This window comes from Alternaria ethzedia, assembly GCF_023757985.1.
Source record: "Alternaria ethzedia strain BMP 0044 chromosome Unknown scaffold_6, whole genome shotgun sequence".
In the NCBI taxonomy this organism is placed as follows: domain Eukaryota; kingdom Fungi; phylum Ascomycota; class Dothideomycetes; order Pleosporales; family Pleosporaceae; genus Alternaria; species Alternaria ethzedia.
The window spans coordinates 255,675-279,393 of NW_026056199.1; the positions used below are offsets into that span (position 1 = coordinate 255,675).

General features: G+C 37.2%; 4 protein-coding genes across 4 annotated transcripts; all 4 read left to right on the forward strand.

Moving 5' to 3' along the window:
- Positions 1–6,251: 6,251 nt before the first annotated feature.
- On the forward strand, positions 6,252–7,886 carry J4E87_003360 (uncharacterized protein; the record flags this gene model as incomplete). The annotated part of the gene is made up of 1 exon (XM_049374988.1): positions 6,252–7,886. The coding sequence occupies one exon, from the start codon at positions 6,252–6,254 to the stop codon at positions 7,884–7,886; it is 1,635 nt and encodes a 544-aa protein (XP_049234910.1).
- Positions 7,887–9,470: 1,584 nt separating this feature from the next.
- Positions 9,471–10,643, forward strand: J4E87_003361 (uncharacterized protein; the record flags this gene model as incomplete). Its single annotated transcript, XM_049374989.1, has 1 exon — positions 9,471–10,643. One exon carries the CDS (start codon positions 9,471–9,473, stop codon positions 10,641–10,643), a length of 1,173 nt encoding a protein of 390 aa, XP_049234911.1.
- A 332-nt stretch (positions 10,644–10,975) lies between these two features.
- Positions 10,976–11,674, forward strand: J4E87_003362 (uncharacterized protein; the record flags this gene model as incomplete). Its single annotated transcript, XM_049374990.1, has 2 exons — positions 10,976–11,067; positions 11,125–11,674. 2 exons carry the CDS (start codon positions 10,976–10,978, stop codon positions 11,672–11,674), a joined length of 642 nt encoding a protein of 213 aa, XP_049234912.1.
- A 466-nt stretch (positions 11,675–12,140) lies between these two features.
- J4E87_003363 (uncharacterized protein) lies at positions 12,141–12,752 on the forward strand (the record flags this gene model as incomplete). Its single annotated transcript, XM_049374991.1, has 2 exons — positions 12,141–12,205; positions 12,266–12,752. The coding sequence occupies 2 exons, from the start codon at positions 12,141–12,143 to the stop codon at positions 12,750–12,752; spliced, it is 552 nt and encodes a 183-aa protein (XP_049234913.1).
- Between the last annotated feature and the right edge of the window lie 10,967 nt (positions 12,753–23,719).

Below are 23,719 nucleotides of genomic sequence, written 5' to 3' on the forward strand. Positions count from 1 at the left end.
AATCAGTAATCCCTGCGTTGAAACCCTTATCCCCGATCCACCAGGTGTCTGATTTGGGTTGTTCAACTTGTAATTCGATGTGTTCAGTGTGGTAGCGAAGGCAGCTGTACCATGAGTGCTATCCCCGATCCATGGATGCTGGGGGGGCAGCCCGCAGAGGGGGTGTCGGCGCGGCCCCTGCAGTGTGAATGGCTGCGTGTTCGTGATGGCTGTAGATCTGGCGTCGGGGAGGGGGCAGTTCAGATCGTCGGCTAGAAGCGAGCGCTAGACTGGATGCGGGTCGCAAGGGACTTGAGCTAGCAGGCATGATGTCATGCGTAACTTTATTTCTCCAGATCTTCATCCCTTTGGCAGTCTGTGGGTTATGGGGGGCTGAGGGAAGCCATGCGCGTTCATCACAATTTCATCTCAATATGCAGAGGATCTACGAGTATCGAGATGAGTGCTGTTCGCCTTGCGGCCCAGCGTCCTGATTGCTACCCCATAAACACGATCGCAATGCGGGTAGGTACCAACGCCCTCGCCTATCCTATGAACCCACAAACGGAAACGCTCTTCCATCATGATCGCTTCGCACCGTGCGCAGATTTTCCAGTCCAGTCGTTAACCACCCATGTCCACCCAGAAATATCCCCCCGAGCGGAGCGGTCTCCACTAACTGTAAGCGGGCCCCGGGAGGTGTTGAGACACGGAAACGGATTAGCCCCGTCCCTGCGAACTTGTAATCGTGGAACGCTTCTGGTGCACCAGCGCGCGATGACGAAGGGACGATCTGCAAGGAATGGGAGGTGGCTAACGTCGATCGAGGGGACGGCAGGGCAGAGATGGGAGGGTTGCGGGCGAACTTTGGGATGGGTGTTCAAGGTTTGGGGTATGCACATATGTTGTCACACCGGAAAGGGATGCAATGATCGTAATGTAGGTATTGATGTGTTCTGAGTTTATCAGTCGGAATTGATTTCGCAGTCAGTTCACGGCGGTTGACTTTCCAGCTTTTCCAAGGTTGATACTTGTTTCCCAACCAAGCATGCCCGTGGTGTTCCTCGGCTTCCTCGAAGGTTTATCCTACCACAAAATTCAGGGTCTACTTCTCTCCAGGGCTTTGTTCAGCGTCGTTTGCGCCCACACGTATTACACGTGCTTCGCGATCTACTGCGACACATAGCAACATTTCCCGCTCGTTGTAGTCGAAGCTTCATTGCTACCACTGCGTTTTCTGGTTGTTGGCGATCTTCTTCACTAACTTTGTCTCGGCCACCTGCACTCCGTTCATCTTCATCAACGCATCTCCGCCTTTGGCTGCATGTATGCCTCATCTCCTGCATGTTGCTAAAAAGGTCGCATTGCATTAATACTCTAGTATTAGAGTAATATTGTCTACTACTTATTATAATTTTATTTAAATCTAATAACTTATTTCTTTATTTCTTATAGTAATATATATTATAAAATTATATTTACTAAAGCTTTTCTTATTATTATTATTTACTACTACTACTACTATTCTTAATACTAAAAGCTAAGTTTTTTTAGTATAGCTACTATTTACTTAATATTCTTTTTACTAAATAACTAATCTAAAAAAACTTTTTTTTTTTTTATTTTAATCTTAAACTTAAGCTTTTATATTAAGTTTTTTAGCTTATTATATTAGTAATTAATATAGTATCTTACTAGCGCTATATTTTTATAGTTAAGTTTAATTACTTTAAAAAGAAATTAATATTTTAGTAGTATAATTTTAAAAGCTTACTAAGTAGTTACTTAGAACTAAACTTTTTTACTATTATAATAGTTATTAAAGTTTCTTAAACTAGTAAGTATAATAGCTTTATATTTATTTTTAATTAGCTTAAAAGTATAAAAAAAGTATAGTAAAAAAAGCTTATTTTATAAGTATAAATTTATAGTTTTAATACTATTTCTTAATAAAATAATAAGCTTATAAGTATAGTTTAAAAAAGTAAAGTATATACTAATATAAAAGTAACTATTAAAAGTAGCTATTTTAAATCTTTAGAGTTAGTAAAAGTAGTATAATAAAATAAAGTACTAACTTAAAGTTTTAAGTAATAAAGTATAAAAAAAAAAGTAAAAATTAAAATAGTAGTATTTTAATATAAAGTATATTTATAAACTTTTTTTTTACTACTATAACTAAATTTTATAGCTTTAGTTATATTTTTAAGCTTAAAAGAGCTTATAAAGTTTTATAGTTTTTATTATAAAAGTATTTTTTAGTAATTTAATAATTTTTTTTATTTATAGCTTATTTTTAAGCTTAGCACTTAAAACTATTATTTAAGCTACTTATGCTTATAGATTAGTAGAGAGCTTATTTTTTTTATAAATTTAACTTATTACTAAAAGCCTTTAAAAGCTAGAAATACTTGTGTATTTAACAAAATTTAAAATTTATGTTGCCGAAAATTGTCGAGTCTTGATCTCCGACATGGCGCCGCCGTCCCGGTCGTCCAAAGTCTTTTAGATCCTCGTCTGTGTACTCCATATCGTCGATTTCGAGACTATCCCAATCGCTCAGTTCGCTATCCTCAGGCTCTGCGATTGACGTGTCAGATCCCTCGCCATCATCTGCAGGCATACATTGGTCCGCTTGACGCATTTCTTGACAAGCGAATTCGGGGCTGCGAGTCGGACTAGATCTTGTGCTTGTACTTTTGCGACACAGGCCTTGCATGATTGCTACCGATGCGTTGCAATGTGTCGGGGTTAGAGGCAGTGGCTGGGAAATCTTTCTTAGCAGTGTCGCTGGAATTTCAACAACGCATAATCATCGGTATTTCGTACGCTGTGAAATCTGCGAGGCAGCCATCATTGCTCTGTGAAGCAAGAGGACGAGACGTGGCTAAGCCACATAAATGAGTTGTGTACGTACAAGCTTCACTTTGGCTCTATAATCTTCTCATCATAGTATCGCATGCTATGTCACAAGTAAAGTAGACACTTCTCGTGGTTCATCCTGTCAACCTCTGAATATGAAGACAGTGTATTATGCGTCAATATTTTGCAGGCGCAAGTGTTATTCAAAGATCGCGAACAATTCAAATCCGTTCAACTGTTATTATTGGTAGCGCAGCCGGAATCAAGATGATCGTCACAACATGTGTTAGTAAACGCGTTCAAAACTCCCCATCATATTATTTCATGACAAGCCGACGCATGTATTGTCGTGGTATATAGAATTGAACAAGTCATGCAAAGATTACTGCGGCATTGTGTCCATTTGTGCTGACACTTTAGACCAGCGACGAATGAATACGACCTTTACATCTGCGGTTTATGTACTGGTCACTGGATCTTCTGTATACGTCCCTCCCGATACGATTACTTGCGCAGTTCTAATACCTTCAGAGCCTGCTCCGCATGATCCCAGCCTAGCAGGTCTCCACGCGTTCATCAGCGATCGTGAGTACCCTAGTCAACACCGAAACTGGATAAACAACATCTGCCCTGATGAGGCGGCTTGCACATTTAGCCATAACTTACATTGCGTTGATGCCAGTACGGTTCGGTGGAGATAATCGCGCCACTTCTTAGCGAGCTATATGTTCCTACCGTATGCTTATGGCAAATCTTTCGCCTGATCAAATTGTTGCTGATCCGATATCGAAATACGAAGATGCTTATATGTAGTTGGAGGAAAAGACAATGTGCGATCTTATGCGAGTTTCATCTTATAAAGGTAGCATAAACCATCAGCGGTTGACAAGGTCTCCAATATACGCGGCGACGCTTGAACAGCAGCCTCCGGTCGATCTAGAAGTGCGATAGATTGTGCTCTTTCCTCTGACTATACATCTCAATCGGTTCACTCTTCATCATTCGACTTGCACACAACTGCACAAAATCTGTATGCTCACAGAATCATTGCAGCGGGTCACTCCCGGTACGTGAGCTGCCAAAGGTTCGCACATGAGCAACAGTGGGCGCGTATCTGCAACTACTTGTATTACCCGTGACCGGGGTATAACGCACCGAACATTGTCCTCCGCTTGACCATATAGAATGAGAGCGGGCCGTGGAAGCCGTGGAAGCTACGTCGAATTACAGCGATGCCGGCACCCTCGGGGCATGATTGACGTGCAAACTTTGCAGCAGCGAGACGACCGTTGAGCGAGTGCCTAAGTGTTCAGATGCTTGGAGCAGAAGTCCGGCGAGACATTGTTAAGTTACTTGTCATCCGTAGTAGCTAGGTATTTCGCAAGCGCTGGGGCCGCGCTGGTATAGTAGCGATGAGCTTGGCTCTGGAGGGCGAATCCACAGGGATAGCAGAAGGTTTCAGCGAGTTTTGAATGAGTGCACATCAGCTTTATCAAAGATACTTGATGGACGGCTGCATCGTCGTGGTGCTGTATTCTGATGGAAGGCCTCGGAAGCCGAGATGGCAAGTGGGTCCTCGGCCCAACGCGGATACCACTAGGCTAAGTGGGCATTAGTCACAAGTGACGTAACGCGAAAACCAGGTCGCGACAGGATAGCATCCCAACCTCCAAACCCCCTTTGCGTACGACGCGTTCGCCGCAGCGTCCAATGACCATCGCCTCCATGCCGTAGGGCTCGAAATCTTCTCACGCCGTTCCTGATGGCACAGGCGTACTCCCTGCGGAGCTTCAGCATCCAGACCCCTTGAGACGAACCCTAGGAGCGAACGTCGCGCGACCGACCCACCAACCTACCACGACCGAGGGCCAGCTAAGGTGGACCAGAACACCAGAAATAACGATCGACTTTCCGACATAACCCCGCTGTGGTACTTCTGCGTGTGTGCGTCAGCAAACAGCTGAACACAGCCCATATCTGACGACGCGCGCAAGACGCAAAGTCTACCTCTGGTCGCCTGGAGACCTGCCCAGGGACCCGCGTTGCTTCGACTCTTCTGCGCCACCGGGACAACCGGTTATTCACAAATGCCACTCAGCACTAGAAATACAAGAGAAGGGCTTGGATCTCCGTAGCGAAGTCTCCACCAATGTCTGCACGGCGAAATTTCCCCGACACTGGAGCTTTCGGATGTGATCATGTCAAAGTGACGAAAGGCCTCCACACTGCGCCGTGCTTTCCCAGCTAGACAGCGTGTACTCGACTTGCGAATGATTCGTTTGAATGTTTCCAAATGGAGACAACATCCACCAGCCTTGACAGCTCCCGCTATGCAGTGGGGACTATGGAAGTGCCCAGCTTGGTTTACAGGTCTCGTCAGCTTCAAACCGGATCGCATCAAAATCTATCATGTTGACATGCCTGCCTTCCATACTGCTCGCCAATTCAAGCTTTCGTCCCTGGTGTAGACCATACGGGCTGGCTACGAGCATGGTACGCGGCTTTCACGTGATCTCCCCGGCTGGTCTGGCTGCCGACGTACCCCATGAATTCCAGGTCTACAGATGTCTGGGGTAAAAAGCACCACGTCGCTTATTTGCTCATCTTGCATATCAAACGACCGTAGCGGAACACTCGGCAACGGTTTGTTACTATGTTGAGTAACTTTGCTCTTTGTTGTTCACCGCCAAGGCTCATGCCAATAGTCTTAATTCTAGACGACGCCGACCTTGCCGTCGGAGCGGACTCCGCAACGCATCAAGCTCCGTCTTACTTTCGAAGAGCTCATCGTCTGCCATCTCAAGATCGGAAAGCTCACGTATAGCGATGCAGTTCATCTTGCTGACTTCCAAGTTGCAGTCACATTTGCGACCAGTCTCAACGTACAACACCAACGATACCTCTCATTGATATCCTTCTCGAGGTCGAGTGGTGTACATTGCACGGGGGAGAGCAACGTGTTCCTGTCGATCTTACCCCACAAAATCGGGTCTGGCGTACGTCGAGAACCACAGTTCCCAGAACGTCTTTTGACTTCTGGCCAATCATTGCGGTTGGTGTTACTTGAAAGCGCGACCTTTTTGAACGTTAACGCGGGCCACACGGCTACTACCAGGCAGCGGAAAGCCTCAAGCATTACAGGCTTGGATAGCAGTCTCCACAAATGCTTGTACAGGCATTCGTCTACTGATATCATCGTTCTCGAGATGACGATGAGAACCAGACGCGAGGCCTGCTAGAATCCCAACAACGTAAGCCGATGCCGCAACACTGGAAGTCGCTAGGAGTCTTTAGCAGTACCGGCTGTCATAGTCCCTGAGCCACAGGCCAGTATAAGAGGCACCCAGTTTGAACGTGTTGGAGGGCATCCTCGAATTCCACCTCATCCCACAGTCGCTCAGTTTTCCAGTATGAGATACGCTTTCGCTCCCATCGCGTTCGGCCTCGGAGCCAACGCCCTTGTCGTTCGTCAGGCTACACAGTGCTTCAAGCTTGAGGCGTCAGGCGGCGCATCAGGTGTACTTGGCCAACTCGACGACGGCCAGAACCGTGTCGGTAACGGTGGTCTGCCTACCGGCTGCTACTGCCTGGACGGCAACGGCGGCTTCACTGATTCCAATGGACGTGGTTGCATTTTGACTCCTCCCACCACCCAGTTCCAGTGCGATGTTGGTGCCACTCCCACCAACGGCTTTGCGGTCGGTCCCAACGGTGGCGTTACATACAACGGCTCCGGCAAGTTCTACGCTTGCCCCGTCAATGACAACGGCGAGTACAACGTCTACACAACACCTGCTCCTGGTCAAGAGAAGTGCGTCGAGATCTCTCTTGGCTCTGCCGGTTCTTGCGGGGCTGGCGCTACACAACCCGCTGGCTCTCAGCCTGCTGGCACACCTCCCGTAGCCACTGCGACTGGACCTGCCGGCACACCCCCTGTCGCTACCGCCACTGTACCTGCTGGTACACCTCCTGCTGGCACATACCCTGCTGGAACACCTCCCGCCGGCACACCTCCCGTCGCTACTGCTACTGTACCAGCTGGCACACCTCCTGCTGGTACACCACCCGCCGGTACACCTCCTGCTGGAAAGCCTTCTGGTATGCCTGGGAAGCCTTCTGATATGCCTGGAAAGCCTTCTGGTATGCCTGAAAAGCCCTCCGGTATGCCCGGTATGCCTTCTGGCATGCCCGAGTACCCCGGTCAACCTGGAAAGCCTCAGCAATCAGGCAAGCCGGGCTACCCTGCCATGTCCGAAGGCATGAAGCCCTCCCAGCCCGCACCTGGTGTTCCTCAAGAGTCTGAGTGCGTTCCAAGCGTCGTTACCGTCACTGTAACTGCGCCTGCTGCTCCTCCGGCGGAGACCAACCCCGCTCCCTCTGAGACCAAGCCAGCCCCGCCTGCCGAGACTCATCCCGCTCCTCCCGCTGAGACACACCCCGCTCCTCCTGCCGAGACCTACCCCGCTGCTTCCGCGACCATGCCCGCTCCTCCAGCAGGAAGCAAGCCCGCTGAGACACCAGAGAACCCAGACGACGGCATTAACAACGGCGGTGAGGGCTCATGCCCCCAGGACCTCAACGGCAACTACGAGTACCCCCACCTCATCGTACCTGTCGACTCCGAGCAGCCCGACAAGGCCCACGACACCTCCTACAACGGTATGGTCGATAGCCACACCTGCACCATCTTCAACTTCGACATCCCCGCCTCCATGGCTGGCAAGAAGTGCTCTGCCATGTTCATGCTTCCGAAGAAGGAGGACCTCGAGACCTCCGACTACACCATGTCTGGCCACGGAGAGTGCACCGTCAGCAAGCTCAAGGGCCCTGCCGATGCGATGACTACCTACAAGAACATGCCCGCCAAGGAGAAGGACGTTGCCCACATGGAAATGACCCCTGGCAACACCTACCCCGTCGAGACTGGTGACTGCGAGGCTGGCAAGACTGTCACCTACATGATCTGCGGCAGCGGCGACTTCTCCATGGACTACTTCCAGGACTACAACCCAAGCCCCCTTGGCATGTACGTCCGCCAGTGCTAGATTGTTAGCGTTGGTGGCTGAGACCTTGTTGGGATTATGGATCCTCATCAAGTGAGTCTAAAAGGTGTGTCAGATATGAACACCGCCTACTTCTTCTTCATCGTCGCTGAGACGAGCCCTTCCTTTGTAATAACAACATGATACGATACGACGACATGGCACTCCTTATGAATAGTTTGTAGACTAGATTCGATTCAATGTACATTTTACTCCTAGACGTTGATCCTGCGGATGATGCTTCTTGTGAATGTTTGACTAGACACCATTTCTTTCGCCTCTCAACTGCTAGTAGCTCATCGATCTCGTGTAGGTGCGAAATCGAAATCACCGCAGCGAGTTGAAAGAACTAGGAGACGCCGTGAAGATTGCTTCAATCATTGCCAAGACGCTAACGGCAAGGAAGTCAGCTTCCCGCCCCGACACCCGCGTCGCGTTCACTACGAGATGTCACGCGTCCAATTGCACCCCATTTCAACTCAACCAACGCGAGCGACTACGTGACTACTGCGATCTTAAAACCTCCGACACGTTGTTCTCCGAGAGGCGCTCTGCTCGACTTCGACTGTCATGCACAGCACACGCGTCGCACAGCACCATCATTTTCGTGCATTTTCGCGCTCCTTCCGCAAAACACGCCTTCAGCTAGATTCCGGGATATCTGGATAACGATATGTACCCAGGTCATGGACTGTATCGTTATGGCTATCACAACCCACTCCACGTGAAGCGCGCCTCCATCCTGAAGGAAGGCTAACTAAATTGTCAACGTTTGCATGCCACCGGGCTTTCAAGCTGTACGGCCTTCCCAATCCCAGTGCCTAAGCTCGCGATATCACTTTCGACATCTCTCCTGTGTTGGAGTTCCTGCATCGTGCGTGCAGCATCTACATCCAACTCAGCCTCAGGGTACAGCCGCTCACACACGCGCTAGAAGACGCAACGAATCTTCTGTACAGTGTCTGCAGATGGCGAGCTGCAGTCCGAAATGACACAAGAACCCCACAGTACTCTACGCGCAATATACACAGCATTAGCTTAACCACCCTGTCCAATCTGCAGGGCGCTTTTCGCGATCGCAATATCACGAGCCGGATTGCGGGGTCAATGTTTCAACGAAGCTGGGGTAGAAGCCGGGTAAACAGCTCAGATATATTGACTACCCGCAGCAGCCCCGGTAGACTTTACCTTGGCTAATTTACTGTTAACAGGACTACATACCAATCTAGGGGCGAACGACCGTTCCTTACATTCGCCAAAGAAAGCGCACGGTACGCCAACGACGAAGCACTACAGCAACGCCGCCGTGGCGCTTTGTATGCGAGATGTCAATGCTTTTTCACCAAGGACTTGGACCCTCTTGAGTGCTATGAGAATGTACAACGGGCCGACGGTACCGTTGACCAATTCTAAAGACAGTTACGCGAACGTAAGGGCAAGCCTGTACCAAGCCTGCTGAAAGAGAAGCAAATGATTGGATGGGTCTTTTCCGCGGCGCTCATTCTCATGGCATTCTATAAAAGCCCCAGGTAGTCCAGCGTACGATTCATCACCACCTCGAGTCAATCTCAAGCCTCTCGTTTCATCATGGTGCAACTCACACAATTCGTTTTGGCAACTGCCGCCTTCGCCGGTGCTGCGTCCGCAGCTCCTAAGCCACCCCCAGGCCCCAACGTCAACCCTTGGACTGGAAAAGACCGCTATGTTGTTCAGAGCTACGGCAAGAAGCTCGACCAGACCATTGCAGCCTTCACGGCTCAGAACGACACTCTCAATGCGGCGCGCACTCGCACAGTCGCCCAGAAGATCTCGACTTTCACTTGGGTCACTACACGCGATGGTCTCAGCCTCATTCCCCAAGCCATCAAGGAGGCTCGTCAGCAGAAGAAGGGCCCAAAGAAGATGATCGTAGGACTAGTTCTGTACAATCTGCCCGACCGTGATTGCTCTGCTGGCGAGTCTGCCGGTGAGCTCAGCTCAGCCAACAACGGTCTCCAGATCTACAAGAAGGAGTTCGTCGACAAGTACGCCAAGCTTGTTTCTGAGGCCAGGGACCTCGACTTCGCCATCGTTCTGGAGCCCGACAGTCTGGGCAACGCCGTCACTAACCAGGGCGTTCCTTTCTGCGCCAACGCCACTCCAATCTACGAGGAGGGTATTGCGTATGCGATCTCCAAGTTGCAGTTCCCCAACGTACATCTGTATATTGACGCTGCACACGGCGGCTGGCTCGGTTGGGCAGACAACCTGAAGCCGACTGCTGAGGTTTTCGGCAGGGTTGTTGCCATGGCCAAGAAGCTTAACCCCATGGCTAAGATCCGGGGTTTCTCCACCAACGTGTCGAACTACAACTCTTTCCAAGCTAAGGTCCGCGAAAACTACACCGAGTACTCACCATCCTGGGACGAGAGCCACTACGCCACGTCGCTCGCTCCCTACCTCGAGGCTGAGGGCCTGCCATCCCACTTCATCATCGACCAGGGTCGCGTCGCCCTTCCCGGTGCTCGTGAGGAGTGGGGTGAGTGGTGCAATGTTGAACCTGCTGGATTCGGTCCTCTACCCGGCTCCAAACAGAACAACACCAACGTCGACTCTCTGGTCTGGATCAAGCCTGGTGGTGAGAGTGACGGAAAGTGCGGTCTTACTGGCGCACCGGCTGCTGGTGCTTGGTTCGACGAGTACGTGCAGATGCTGGTCAAGAACGCTGACCCGCCTCTGGCGCCAACCTACATGAAGAAGCCTCATGGTCCCAAGGCCTAAATGTGGTGGAGTTGACCGAGTGTAAAGTACGCGGTTTCTGTTTAATGTACATATTGGATCGAATACTCAAGAATGTTATAAGACATCTATCTTTTCAAACCCTCACCGAACTTGCTACCCCATCGGGATCTGATTCACGTTCATGGTTCTACGCGCTTTGAACCCACACGTGACTCCAAGCTAACCCCACAGCTGCCTAGCCCGGGTCTGCGACTATTTAGAGAGGCGACTGTCTTGAGAGTTTGCGTCACCATAACAACGTGTTTGTAACAGATCTACGCCGAGTCCTTCCATCGAATTCTCCAACCCAATCCGATACCCGAGTCCACGATATGACGACAGCCTTCTTGGACCGCGAGAAGGCCTACAAAGAGTGGGAGGGATTGCCCAAGCGTGCAACTACGCCTGAGGAATCTGACAAGATGTAAGCCGATGAAATGAGCACGTATTTCATCCGCAGTACACTGGCTGACCGAAACAGCACCACAGCAAACCAGCTCAACTCGCCCCTACTTCGTCTACCTGGCGAGATCCGCAATCACATCTACACATACGCCTGCCGATCTACTACAGTCAAGCACGGGAAGCGCCCAGAAGTTTCCGAAAGGTCGTGTCTCTTCACCCAAACCTTCCTCCTCACCTGCAAACAATTCTACTGCGAGGCCATCGCACTCTTGTATACCCACGCGACGTTTGAGTTGTCTGGATTTGGAGGGTGGGCAGCTCACGTAAGCCTCAACCCCAAATATCGCAACCTCATTTCCTCGCTGTATATGGACGGTGGTTATCTCACCACTGCAATACGGAAGGCTCATGAATTCATATCTGGTAGAAGGGCTAAACCTGATCTACCTGGCGTTGAGAGGGTCCTTTTGAAGCAACCCGTTAGGGCGAGTGATGTATGCATCGATGCGCTGCGAGGATTGTTTGGGAAGCCGAACCTACAGGTCACCGACGAGGAGATTACAGATCCATATTGGCTCCTGAAGATGCAAAAGCGTTCAATGCAGCCTGGGACTTATCGCTGCTAAAGCATTCTTTCCAATTAAGTTTCCTTTACTCATGAGTAGCCGGATACCTAAGTACATGAGGAAGCGATTTCGCCAAGTTGGGAGCGCATGGACCTGAGAACGGTGCAGAAGTTCTGATGGATATACATCGTGCCATTTATAGCAACACATTAGAACTGGATCAAAAATAACCTCGGCCACATGCACGTGGTGATCCGGCGCGTGATCTCGAGGGTCTAGTCCCACTCTTGTAGCCACTTCACTTCCCCACGTACCCTCTGTATATAAAACACCTTGATCGCCGAAACCAGTCCTCTTCTCTTGTCTTCCCACAGATTGTTCTCGGTAAGCCACCAGGTCATACAGTCTCGTGAGCAACTACGCCGACTAGTTTGTAGCCCATAAATCCCCCAACACACGCACCTGGGTAAGCGTTCTGCACCATTGAATAACTTCCTGGGCTTCAATCCTGACCCCGCGTAGCAATATGTCACGACAGACAGTCACCTCACGTCAGCGTCGCGTGCTCACTTCCAAAGAAGCTCGCGAGATGTAAGTACCTGGACCAATCAACCCTATCGAGGCGACGGGCATCTGCTAACATGTATCCAGCACCCTTCAGAACCAGCTCGACTCACCTCTCTTACGACTGCCGCCAGAGATACGCAACAAGATCTACGCGTACGCGTGTTCCCGCACTCAGGCCGTCTTCAACAACAGTCCTCGAGCCCGCAAGTCCACAGCCATCATATCCACCTGTTCCCAAATGCACCATGAAGCCCACGCCATCTTCTTCGCGCATGCGACATTAGATCTGAGGGCGCTCCTGTTCTCGGAGTTCCCACAGACGCTTCCACATGCGGACTTCCGGCTCGTCACTTCCATCCATCTACGATCGCAGCGGATTACAAGGCTTCTACGGGAGGATGAGCAATTGGTAGCGGAACGACAGGGAGCTAAACTCTTCCCGGAACTGGAGCGAGTGTATGTCGCTGGTTGGAGTAAATCGCGCATGCCAAAGGATAGTTTGGGGGTTGACGCGCTACGAACTTGGGCGGGAAATGCGGATTTGCAAGTGGCGCACAGCTCAGCCTTCTAGGGACTTTCACGCGTGGAAGTGTCAAGGAAGGGAACAGAGAGGGTATTGATACGTCATAGACAGCCCCGCTATGAAGAAATGTAGTAGTCGCGTACTGCACGCTAGATAATGAATACTCGCTTCCCAAGCCTTCCACCTACTTCTGTGTTCCTCTCACTTCCATAATCAAAACACACCAATTCTCCTGAACACGACGTGGTTACCACTTCCTCATCAACGGCGATGGAAAGCAATAAAGCAATGTCTGACATGTCAGTCAGCCATATTCTATACACGTAATCTCCCCACTATCGCTGACACGTTATCTAGAGCAATCAAGAACCAACTCACATCCCCGCTTCTCAAACTCCCCGGAGAGATACGCAACAAGATCTACGAGTAAACATTTATCACTATCTAGATCTATATACGTATTTTAAATTTATTAAGTTAGGTATTGCAAGCAATAGTATATAGATAGAGATAAGTATAAGGTATAGAGCCTCTATAGTCTACTTATAATTAGTTAAGTTATAAATTTTATAAAGGCTTAGCGCGCTAAGCCTTTAAGCTAATATTTTAATATTTTTAATTTTTTTACTAAAGAAATACTTAAGTACTATATACTATTAATATAATACTTATTTATAAGTATCTATTAAAACCTCTATAAAAAGTTAGTACTAAGAGTACTTTAGACGTATACTAGGCGTAATAAATAAAAGTTTATAAAAGTATTTTTTTATTCTTTAATACTTACTTTACTTACTATATTAGTAAGTACTTTTTTATTTCTACTACTACTACTATATATTACTAACTAAATAGATATTTATATACTTTAATAGCTATAAAGCTTTTCTTTTAAGTTAAATTTTTAATAACTCTAACTTATTTACTTCTACTTTTTTTTTTAATAATAAGATACTTTCTTTATAGCTATAAAAAAAATTAAAAAGCTTTATATCTATAATATTAGTAGTAACTTAGCTTAAAAGTTTATAGAAAATATTACTAGTATTAAATAAAGTATAAGTACTAATAAAGTTATAGCTTAGATTAATATTAAAAAAGCTTATATTATCTTATAAACTAGCTAGCTTATTTTTAAGTAAGTTTTTTTCTTCTACTAAAGTAATAATAAAAAGAGTATATTAGAGAAGGTTATTAAGTATTAAGTTAATACTCTTACTAAGTTTTAATAATAGTGCCTTAAGTCTAATTTAGAGTTATCTTTATAGTAAAAAGATATTAAAAGATATTAAAAGATATTAAAAGATATTAACAAACTCTAAGCTAGTCTCTTTTAGAACTACTAGAATAATTTTAATATTAATTTAAAATATATTACTATTAGTAATAAGATTATTATAGTAGAATATTAATATAAAGTAGAGTAATAAAATATAGTTAGATAACTCTATATAGTAATCTTAATATAGATATATTTTCTAAATACCTTATATTTACTATAATATAGTAGTAGAAATTAATAAAACTCTCTTAGTAATATTTATTATAGATCTAGAGTGTTAATAATATACTTATAAAGTTAATAGTAATAAAAAACTATCTAGTATACTTAAGAGTAAACTTAAAGAACTTAGAAGTACTAAAAGTAAGCTATAAAGCTATAGAGTTATTAAAATTCTAGAAATATATATCTAGATAAGCTTTTAAAGCTAGGTAGATACTAATAGTAATAATAGATAGCTCTTATTAGTAGAAAAGCTAGAAATTAGAAAGTAGTATAGTATTAAGTAGAAGCCTCTCTATTAGCTATAAAACTAAGTAGATAACTATAGTTATAATACTAATATAGAGGTTAATACTATAGTTTAGAGAATAGCTACCTTATATAACTTTATATAAAGAGTTATACTTATAAGCTACTTTTTTTTATCTTATATTTTATATTTTAAAATACTTTTAAAACTAAATTCTCTAAAATACTAGTAATAATTAAAATTAACTTTTTTTCTAAACTTTTAAAGAAAGCGTCTATTCTCTTTAATACTTTAACTATAAGTAATACTAAAAATACTACTATAGTAGATCTTACTACTTATAAAAGTAGCTTAATTACTTTTAATATTAAAGTAGAGAAATATAAAATAGTTAGACTATAATATATAGATAAAAATCTTAGACTATAGCTAATATTATAACTACTTAGCTATAGACTACTCTAGATCTCTCTAGACTTTTTTAGACTACGCTAGTCTATATAAGCGTAGACTCTACTAGCGTAAAAATCTAAAGAAACTTTTTATAAGTAATAGCTCTATCTAAATTACTTAGTAGAGATTTACGTTTATATAATTTTATATTAACTTACTTTACTTTTATAATATAAATCTCTATTTATAACTATTAGTAATACTATAAATATAGTTTTATTATAATTATATAGTATAGTAGAAAACATAGCTTTCTAGATCTAGTTTAGACTAGCTAATACTTTATTAGCTCTAACTACTACTAAAAAGAAATTATAAGCTCTAATACTTACTATAGAAATACTACTAGTTAAGAAGAAAATACTTATTAATAAACTAATACTATTAACTTTTTAGTAAAAACTTAAATAGAAAGAATAGCTTTTATTAAAAGCTAAATAGTATATAAAAATTACTACTTTATATACTTAATATAAAGCTTTTAAGACTATACTTACTAGAAGTAACTTCTAGACTCTACTACTACTTATACTAATACTAGCTCTAGCTATACTTACTAAGAGTACTTTATACTAAACTAAACCTTTTAAAATTCTACTTTTAAAATCTAACTCTTTAACGTATTTTAAAAGTAAGAATAAAGTATAACTTAATAGCTAAGCTAGAGCTTATAAATACTTTTTTAAGAGTAACTCTACTTTAACTAACTTAACTATATAAGTTAACTTTATAATTAGATAGCTTAGAAACTACTAACTTAACTATTAGAAAAAAATAGCTAAAGCTATTATAGCTAATTTAGAAGCGCTAGTTCTAACTTAAGCTACTCTAAAGTTAGCTATACTAGAGTTTTTTAGCTTTTTTTTTAAATATAAGTAGATAGCTAAAGAAAAAATTAAGAATATAAGATAGTGTTATTATATCTCTACTAAGCTCTTTAACTACTTTAAGATATAATAAAAAAAGCTTAATATCTAAGCTACTCTTAATAATACTAATAAGAATTATATTTATAACTTTTACTCTACTTTTAATCTAAAAATATATAAATAACTAGATAATATTAAGTAGAAGTAGTATAGCCTTATAGTACTATAGGCTAAAGCTAACTAGTAGTATAAAGCTCTAGAATCTATACTTTAGATTAAATAGACCTAGATAGGTATAGATAATACTAGAAGAGACTAGTTACCTTTTAAGTAAATATAGTATAATACTAACTAGCGTAGCTTATTTAGCTAAGAGATAAAACTATATATACTACTTAAGAGAGAATTTATAACTACTCTAGTAGCCTAAATAAGTATAAAGAATATTAGTTAAATTAAATACTATAACTACTACTATAAAAAGTACTATAAAAAAGAGTATTCTAACTCTACTAGTACTTAGAAGAAAAAAGTATACTTTTAAACTACTTAACTTTATAGTCTAAGAGACTTATTATATACTTTAAGAGTCTTATTACTACTATAAGTAGTAAGTATAAAACTAAGCTTAAAATAGTAAACTTATCTCTAATTACTATAGAAGATACTATTTTAGCTAAATCTAAATCTATTTATATCTAAGCGCTTCTTAATAGTAGTACTAAAACTAACTTTATTAGTTAAGCTATAGCTAGTAAAGCTAGATATATACTATACTAAAATAGTATAACCTAGTTCTATAGTTTTAATAGCTAAGAACTAGCTATATTAAACTAAGTAGATATAAAGTATACTATAACTAATAGCTATAATACTACTTAAGAAAAGTAGAGAAAGTTCTATCTAGAAGACCTTAAAGAATTTAATATAATTTTAGATATACTATAGCTAGAGTAATAGTAATCTACTCTAAACTTTATTTTAAAATTTATAAGATTTATAAAGTAGACTAGATACTATAAGATTACTCTAGAAACCTCTAAATAATTTATAGCTATACTTCTTAATAAAAATAATAATAGCTTTTTACTAGTAGTAGACTAAGCTAGACTAAATAATAGTACTCTACTTTATTAGTACTATAGCTTCTAGGTAAAGGCCTTTTCTAAAGAAAACGCTACTATCTTAGCTAAATATAAGCTATATAAGATAGTAATTAACTTAGAGAAAAAAAAGAATCTACTTTATAAACTACTTTATAGTCTATTAGTAATAGAAGTAGAGATACTATATAAATATATTAATAAGAACCTAGCTAAAAAATAGATTAAGTACTCTACTTTTAAAGTAGAGGTACTAATTCTATTTATAAAAAAAAGAATAGCTTTCTCTAGTTATATATAGACTACTATAGTCTTAATATAATTACTATAAAGAACTACTATCTACTACTACTTATAGAAGAGTTTCTTAATTAACTTAGATCTATATTAATTTATACTAAACTAAACTTATAGAATACTTACTATTATATCTATATTAAAAAGAGAGATAAGTAGAAAATAGCTTTCTATACTAGGTATAGCTATTTTAAATATACTATAATACTATTTAGCTTTACTAATACCTTTATAGTATTCTAGAATTATATTAACTTAATTCTATTAGACTTACTAAATATCTACTATATTATATACTTTAATAATATTCTTATTTACTTCTAGAATAAAAAGAAATACGTTAGCTAGGTCTAAAAAGTATTATTTAGACTTATCTAGTATAGGCTATATACTAAACTCTCTAAGTATAACTTCTATACTTAGAAAGTAAGCTACTTAGGTTTTATAGTTACTTTATAAAGAGTAAAAATAAAGACTAACTATATTAATACTATTTAATTCTAGTCTATACTAGCCTTAGTTAAAAACGTCTAAATCTTTCTAAACTTTACTAACTACTACTAGCGCTTTATAGAAAGGTTCTCTAAAATAGCTACTTTTCTTTACTAAATTATCTAAAGGCTATCTAAAGTAAGTAAAAGTAACTACTAGTAATAATAAGAAGAATTATACTTAATTAAGCTAAAACTTAATACTATTAAAGCTTTTAAGATTCTTAAAGAAAGATTTACTATAAACTTTATTTTAGTTTATTTTAACTCTAGCCTACTTTATAAAGTAGAAACTAATACTTTAAACTTTATAATCTTTAAAATTCTAAACTAGTCTAGACTAGAACTTAATAGTAAAAACTTATAGTATCTAATTATATACTATTTATATAAGATAACCTCTACTAAGCGTAATTATAATATATATAATAAAAAACTTCTTATAGTAGTAGAGACTTTTAAATACTAGAGGTATTACTTTAAAAGTACTCTCTCTAGGCCTAAGAGATAGAGCCTATAGCGTACTTTTTTTAAAATTACGTAATTACGTAATTACGTAATAACGCGTTACTATGTTATCTAATAGTAAACTTAAAAATCTCTAATATAAGCCTAGATTTATAACTTATAATACTTATACTTATACTACTACTAATATAATATTTACTACACGCGTACTTATAATAGACTAACTACTTTATATTTATTATATATTACTAATAGCTATCTAAACTATTAACTAGTACTAGCACTAGCTTTATATAATTATATAATACTAAAAAGAAACTAAGTAAGTCTATTACTAGTATAAAGCCTCTAAGATAATCTAAGATACCTATATAATACTTATATAATACTTATATAAATACTAGTAATTTATATTTTATATATAATTACCTATAAGCCTAGCTATATTAGTAGCTATATTACGCTATTCTCTAGTATACTAACTATCTATTCTACTTATTATTACGCGTCTATTAGTATAGCCTAATACTATACTATATATATACTACCTTCTATAGCTAGTAAAGCGCTATCTTTCTTTAGCTAAGAAAAATATTACCTTTTATAAGCTTAATAAAGTTAAGCTTATTTTAGGTTACTAGCGTATTTACTATCTTAGCTAGCTTCTTATCTAATATACTAAGCTAGTTAAACTATTTCTTTATAATTACTAAAATATTAGAAAGAAAGTTTATTTAGAAGAGATAGTATATACCTATAATATATAAAGCTATAAGGCGTTTCTTATTACTAGTAATTACTTCTATCTACTTTATACTATTCTAATAGAAGTTCTTTTCTAGCTTTATTTTTATAGCTATATTCTATAAGTCTTTTATTAAGAACTTTCTAAAATAAACTAGAAAGTTAAATACGCTACGCGTATAACTAGCAAGAACTACTAGAGTAGCACTTTTTATTATACTAGATATTATTATTATTATTATAAGAACTAGAGCTTCTATTATAAGTATAGAAAAAGAGTTTAGTATAGAAAGTTCTTTATATTTAGTAGATATATTAGTAGATTAGAAGTATATAGAGGTTAAGAAAGATATAGAATAAAGAGAAGTATTTTTTATATACAAAGTTTTATATAATCTCTTCTAGACTACTATTCTCTATACTATAATTTAACTCTATTACTAACTAAAGTTTACTTACGCAGTACTATAGTTTAACACTACCTCTACTATAGCTTTTTATCTACTTCTATATTTAATAGAAAAGCTTTTATTTAATATTATACTACGCTTTACTTTTTACTCTTTCTACTAAAACCTTTTTATTATTACTATTAGTATCTATACTCTAAAAAGCTTATTTTTATATTAAATTCTAGAATTAAGAATATTTTAATATTTCTATAGCTTAATAGCCTTATAGCTTGCCTATTACTACCTCTAAGTCTACCTTTAAGTCTACTAGAGAAGCCTTTATTACTATTACCTCTTATAAGTATATTATTATTATTATTAAAGTACTATATTTATAGTAAATATTATAAAAAGAGTTTTTTTAATTCTTATAGTTATATATAGTAAGTATAAGGTATTTAGAAAATATACTTATATTAAGATTACTATATAGAGTTACTAACTATATTTTATTACTCTACTCTATATTAACACTTTACTATAATTACTTTAAAAGTATAGCTTATAATATTACTTTTTATATAGACTACTATAACTTATAAAAGTTTATATCTACTAAAGTACTATTATATAAGTAGACTAGATAGATAAAATAGCTAGCTACCTTTTACTTTACTATAGTCTACTACCTTAGATAGACTAACTTTACTAATAGACTATCTAGATACTTAGATTATAAGTTAAGTAAGAATATAGTAAGTTTAGCTAGTAGTAATAAGAGGTTACTAGTAGAGCTTTAGTATAAGCTATAGTTAACTAATATAAATAGCTCTAAAGAGTATATAGTTACTCTAAAAGAGATAAAAAAACTCTAGATTAAAGTAGTTATAAGTATAACTAGAGCTATTACTTTAAGCTAACTAATATTATCTACTAACTAGACTAAGCTACTATACTTTATATATAATACTATTAGAAAGAGTATACTTAGTAATAAGTATATAAACTTTACTAGAAAAGTACTATTAATACTAGATAATACTTAACTATAGTAGGTAAACTAATAAAGTATAAAATTAGATAATATACTTCTTTATAAAAGAAAACTTTATATTCTAAAAGTAGCTTATATTAAAGTTTTATAAGCTTACTATAATAACTTCTTAGTAGATTACTTTAAGTTTACTTAAACTCTAGATTTTATATTAAAAGAATTCTAGTAGCTAAAGATTTAATAAATAGTTAAGAACTACTATTAGTTTTATATAATTTACGCAAGAATAAAACTTACTAAGTATACTAAGTATAAAAAACTATAGTTACTACTTATACTAGCTAATATCTAAAAAAATATTACTATAGACTTTATTACTAAGTTACCTCTAAGTACTCTAGAAGAGTAAAAGTATAATAGTATACTTATAGTTATATACTACTTCTTTAAAATAGTATACTTTATACTATCTAAAGATAACTTAGATATACTAAAACTAGCTAAAACTTTCTATTAGAAAATTATACGCCTTTATAGTCTACTAAAGTTAGTAGTTACTAATAAAGAAGTACTATTTATATTAGTATACTAGAGCACCTTTACTTAATATTTAGAGACTAAATAACTACTATTAATAGCTTTTTACCTCTAAACTAATAGCTAAATAAAGTATATAAATTAAATTCTAGAGTAATACCTTAGAGCCTATATAAACTATAAGTAGAATAACTAGATAACTCTACTAGCTAACGCTAAGTTTACGTATAATAACTCTAAATATAACTTAACTAGTATTACTTTATTTAAGCTAGTGTATAGCTATATAATTTTATCTACACTAAAGTTAACTAGCTTAGATCTAACTAGACTATCTAAGTATATACTCTAAGACTAAAAACTATATAAAAAAGTATATAAAATAGTATAATAGAACTTAGTAAAAGTTTAAAAATACTAATAAAAGATATATAATAAAAGCTATAAGCTTAAGAAGTTTAAGATTAGTAATTAAGTTATACTAGATATACGTAATATCTATATAACTAGACCTAAAAAGAAACTAAACTATAAGTACTAGAGTCTACTTAAAGTAATAGAATAGATTAGTAAGTGTTAGAGCTAGAGACAATTAATAATTAGAGATAATTAAGTATATTATAATTAATCTACTATAAAAGAAAGTTAGAATAAAATCTCTAGCTATATATCTAAAAGCTAAGTAATTACGTATCTATAATTAAGTAATTATAACTACTCTCTAACTTTAATAGTAAGTAAGCTTACTAACTAAACTTTCTAGAAAATAGTAAAATCTACTTAGTCTTTTATATTAGTCTACTAGAGAATACTTCTAATACTAGTCTAGTCTAGAGAAACTAAAATCTACTCTATTATATTACTCTATAAGTAGGTAATAATATATATAAAGTAGATAAAATACTTAAAAAGTAAAAGATAGAAGATTTTTAGAAATACTTAGTTAAATAAATAAGCTATCTAGACTTTAATAATTAATAACTACTTTTAAAGAAAATCTTTCTTAGTACTATAAAAGTATTTAAAAAGTTTTAAAGATACTCTAACTAAAGATAATTATACTAGAGTAGGCTTAGAAAAAGCTAGATAGATCTAGACTAGCTTAGTTTAATATTCTAATAAAGTAAGCTAGAAAATATATTAGATTAAATAAATTAATAAATTTTCTAAGTATAATAGACTTTAGAATTACTTAAATCTTAATTATAAGTATAAAGAAATTAATAATTATATTTCTAGAGCTAAAGCTAATCTATACTAATCTAGACTTATCTAGACTAAATAGTAACTAATTACTATATAAAGAATAATAATAAGTAGATTAGAACTAGAAAGAACTTTAAAGAGCCTAACTTAGACTAATTTATACTAAAATATCTTAGACGTAAAACTCTATAACTAAAAAATACTAACTAAAATAAGACTACCTAAATTAACTTAAAAATAGCTTTAGATAGATCTAAACTATACTAGATTAGTTTAGAGTAGAGTAGAGTAATTAGTCTAGAGGCTATCTCTAGTAGCTTTAGATAGCTTACTCTTAATTAAGAATAGTAAGTTAACTAGACTTTTAATCTTAGCTTCTAAAGCTAAAACCTTCTTCTTAAAAGAATTTATATTCTTCTTTTTCTAAACTAAATTAAATAGGTTTAAATTAGAATAGAGAGAAAGTATACTTATATACTTACTAGAAGTTTTAGAAGCTCTATTAGTATTACTATAAAACTTAGCTTTTTAGGTAACTCTAAAATTTTTAGTATTAAACTAAATATACTTACTAAAGTATAAAAGTATATTCTTATTATTAATATATTAGATAGTATTTTTACTTAGATTAGTATAGATTAGTATAGATAACTTTAGATTACTTATATAGTAAAAGTAGTAGTCTAGACTATAATATTCTACTTTAAAGATAACTTATCTATATTAGAGGTATTTAAGATATTATAGACTAAAGTATTTAAAAGTATCTAAAAGTATATTTTATAAATCTTAGTCTATATTATAATAATACTAGAAATAGTATACTTAGATAACTAGATTAGTTTAGATTAGCTTAGATTATACTAGAATAGTATTATATACTTAAAAATAATCTTAACTAAATAAGTTATAATTAATATAGTAAAGAAAAGTTAAAGCTTTCTCTTTACTAATAGTATAAAATACTATTATAGTAGTTCTACTCTATAAAGTCTAAGTTAGTATAAATTAGTCTAGATAGCTTTAGAAAGAAGTACTAATCTATATCTTATAGTTCTTATCTAGTAGATAGTAGTAGAGTACTAGATTAGTCTACTAGTTATCTTTAATAGTAGTATATAAGACGTTACTATAGTATATATAACTATTTAAGTTATATTTAGCCTTAGTAGTTATATCTCTTAGTTACTAGACTCTAAGTACTTATATTATAACTAGATTAGTATAAATAGAACTAGATTAAAATTAAAGATAGCTAGTTATAACTAAAATACTCTAAGTAGTAAAAGATAGAGATAGATAGTATAAGATTACACTAGATTATAGTTAATAGTATTAGTTAATAGGCTTCTACACTTATTAGTAAAAGAAAAAAAAAAGTAAAGCTAAACTACGCTAGACTAGCTTAGATCTACTCTAATCTAAAGTAGTCTAGACTAATTCTAATATATAGAGATTTTAGAAATACTTACTAAATAATAAGTAAAAGTAAGAAGTCTAGATAGGTAGTCTAAAAAAAGATTTTCTAATATTAATATATAGGCTATATTTTAGTTTAGGCTTAGCGCTTATATAATTTTCTAAAATTTTTTAATTCTCTATCTTATATAAAATATACTTTTAGAAAAAAGAAAAACTTTATTATAACTACTTAGCTATAAACTACTTTAGATTTCTTTAGACTTTTCTAGACTATACTAATCTATA